A 2,834-nucleotide genomic window follows, 5' to 3' on the forward strand; every position below is an offset into this window, starting at 1 on the left:
ACTTCAATTTAACCGACTAAGTAGAGTTTCCTTGAAACTGTTGATAGCAAAAGTGCCGTTTGGTCTTAATTGACGGCTGCAAAGCTAAACGACGTCGTTTCAGTTACAAACCCAGCCATCAACAAATCAAACCATACACTGTATTTATTCACAGTACCTTGGGTTTTTTCAATAAAAAGACAAAATTGGACTACTCAGCTTGATTTCTTTTTTTTTTTTATAAATCAACTTGAATTTTAGGAAGATAAATCAATGTTTCGACTTTAGAATTATTTTGAATTTAGATCATTAATTTTTTTATTCATGAGTCAACAAGGTGATATTAAATTAATTATCATCTCTTTTAAATGAGATTATTTTTTTGATGATTTTTTTGATGTAATAATTAAGATAACTAAATTAAAGAATCAAAATTAGTGATTTGATTAAACCATGCCACAATTTTACTTGAAAATAATTTAAACAAATTTTAACATTATCATATTAATTTATTGAAAATAAAACAATAAAAATTATAAAAGTAATTTAACCTCACAAAAGCTTTAAACCTCTTAATCTTAATTAATCAAAAAAAAAATTGTGATTCAAGTAGAGTTATACCCCACTTCAATTTATACACTTACAAGTTTTAATCTTAACTTGATCATAAAATCTAAACAGATGATGACAAAATTGATGTTTATCCTTGAACATTTAAATTGAATTAGGGTTCTTCCTAGAGGTTCCATCCTGGTTAGAAAAGTTTCTTTAACTTGAAGTCAATATCGACCTCTAAATTTTTTCTATCTTGGATTAGAAAAGTTTCAAATAGTCTTTCCTGGTGACCAGCGAAAATGTCAACCTCTAAATTTTTTCTATCTTCGATTAGAAAAGTTTCCAATGGTCTTTCCTGTACAGGATCAATGTCAAGGGATAGGTCCGGCAAGAGGGAAGAAATAGATTACTACCGTCCTCCTGCTCCATTCGCCAATAATCCTGCTCCTTTCGCCAATAACCCTGGTTTGAATTTGTCACTCTTGCTGTTCTTCTACTTTTTTATATTATAAATTTATTTTTCATATTAAAAAATATTAAATATTATAATATAAATTTATATTATAAAAATTAAAGAGCGACAAACATTCACGAACATGATATTATAATTTTGTTTTATGTTTTCCAGGAATCACAAGGGTAACAAGAGATCTTCCTCCAGCTCACTAGTCATTTAAAGTAGAGTCGTTCACCATATTTGCTGAGACAGGTTTAGAAGAAAAATTTGAATCTGGTGTATTTGAAGCTGGAGGTTACAAATGCTGTGTACACTCTTTGCAGTGAAGATATATGATCGACTCTACTTAACCCTGATTTTTTTCTAAATGATCTCAACAGGAGGTTGTTGCTCTACCCAAAGGGAAATAAGAAAAGTAATGGGGGTGACTGCATCTCCCTTTACTTGCAAATTGCAGAGACAGAAAAACTTCCTCCAGCTTGGGAAGCAAATGTCAACTTCAGGTTATTTGTTTTTGACCAGATTCGGGACAAGTACTTGACCGTTGAAGGTGCGGCTTTTCTACTGATTAAAACAAGTTATTTTCAAACGTTTTGATCGAAAATTCAATACACATTTCTCTTTTACTTATTGTTGCATACGCGTACACAGATGCTGGGGCAGTTAAGCGATTTCATCAGATGAAGACAGAATGGGGCTTTGATCAATTAGTCCCCCTTGAGTCTTTCAATGACCCTTCCAATGGATACCTGGTTGATGATTCCTGCGTATTTGGGGCAGAGGTTTTTGTAATTGAACAGACCCGAAAATTGGAGTGCGTTTCTATAATAAACCAGCCTCATGGCAATCCTATTACTTTCAAGATTAAAAATTTTTCAAAATTAGATAAAGAATATTAGGATTATGACTCTGGATTACAAACTGTTGCGGGATTAGAATGGTATGTATCAACTTTTAATCTCATTCATCGACTACTGAACTAAATTTTCGAATGCATCATTCTTTTTACATTAAGTAAACATGAAATTGCCAAGTTAAGCTTTGCCATTGTCATCATCTTGGCCCTTCTTTGGTTACATGATATAGGCGATTACGCGTTTATCCCAATGGAAGAGGAACGGCAAAGGGTACAGCACTCTCTCTATTCCAAGGCCCTTTTAAGCAGTCGGATTTTCCTTCGGGTAGGAGATTGTACATGAGATTCAAACTGCGTTTAATGGATCAAATCGGTTCTAATCACAAGGAAATCACAAGGATTTTCAAATATTCTTTGTTTTAAATTAGTTAAAATTAGTTTCAAATATTTTTGGTGCCAAAACCTCATTGCCAGAAACCTGCAAAACCAAAAAAAGAGTGTCAGAACCCCATTGTCGGGTTGTCTAAATTTTTGGACAAAAAAGAAACCAAATTTTTGGACAAAAAAGGGGAGAATAAAAAAAAATCTACCAGCAACAAGCTACAGTAGCCACAATAGAAAAAGATCCATCCACCAAAAAAATTGAAACACTAAAACAACAAAAACACAACTTTTAACCCAAAAAAAAAGTCACAATCAGACAAAAAAAAAAAAAAAAACAGAGCAAAAAAAAAAAGGAAGAAGAGGGAAAGAGAAGAGGAGAAGAGTGCGACGTCGGCAAGGAGAAAGAAGAGAAAGAGAAGAAGGAAGAAAGAAAGGAGAGGCCAGCGGGGGAAAGAAAGGAGAAGAAAGAGAAAAAAGAAGAAAGAGAAAAGAAAAAGAAAAAGAGAAGGGGGGAGCGGCTAGGAGAGAAAGAAAGAAAGAAAGTGAAAGAAAGAAGAAAGAGAAAGGAAAGGAAAGAAAGAAAGAAAAAAGAAAAAAGAAAAA

General features: G+C 33.0%; 1 protein-coding gene across 1 annotated transcript; it reads left to right on the forward strand.

The window, feature by feature from the left end:
• On the forward strand, nt 903-1,890 carry LOC108661438 (MATH domain and coiled-coil domain-containing protein At3g58210-like). Its single transcript, XM_018118464.1, has 3 exons — nt 903-1,021; nt 1,372-1,541; nt 1,643-1,890. Exons 1-3 carry the CDS (start codon nt 903-905, stop codon nt 1,888-1,890), a joined length of 537 nt encoding a protein of 178 aa, XP_017973953.1.

Source organism: Theobroma cacao, chromosome 1 (genome assembly GCF_000208745.1).
Source record: "Theobroma cacao cultivar B97-61/B2 chromosome 1, Criollo_cocoa_genome_V2, whole genome shotgun sequence".
In the NCBI taxonomy this organism is placed as follows: Eukaryota; Viridiplantae; Streptophyta; class Magnoliopsida; order Malvales; family Malvaceae; genus Theobroma; species Theobroma cacao.

Bases quoted from the DNA above. Each gene is read 5' to 3' on its own strand.
- LOC108661438 (XM_018118464.1), top strand. From the start codon at position 903: ATGTCAAGGGATAGGTCCGGCAAGAGGGAAGAAATAGATTACTACCGT. The intron at 1,022-1,371 runs GTTCTTCTACTT...TGATCTCAACAG, and splicing joins TTGAATTTGTCACTCTTGCT to GAGGTTGTTGCTCTACCCAA. The intron at 1,542-1,642 runs GTGCGGCTTTTC...ACGCGTACACAG, and splicing joins CAAGTACTTGACCGTTGAAG to ATGCTGGGGCAGTTAAGCGA.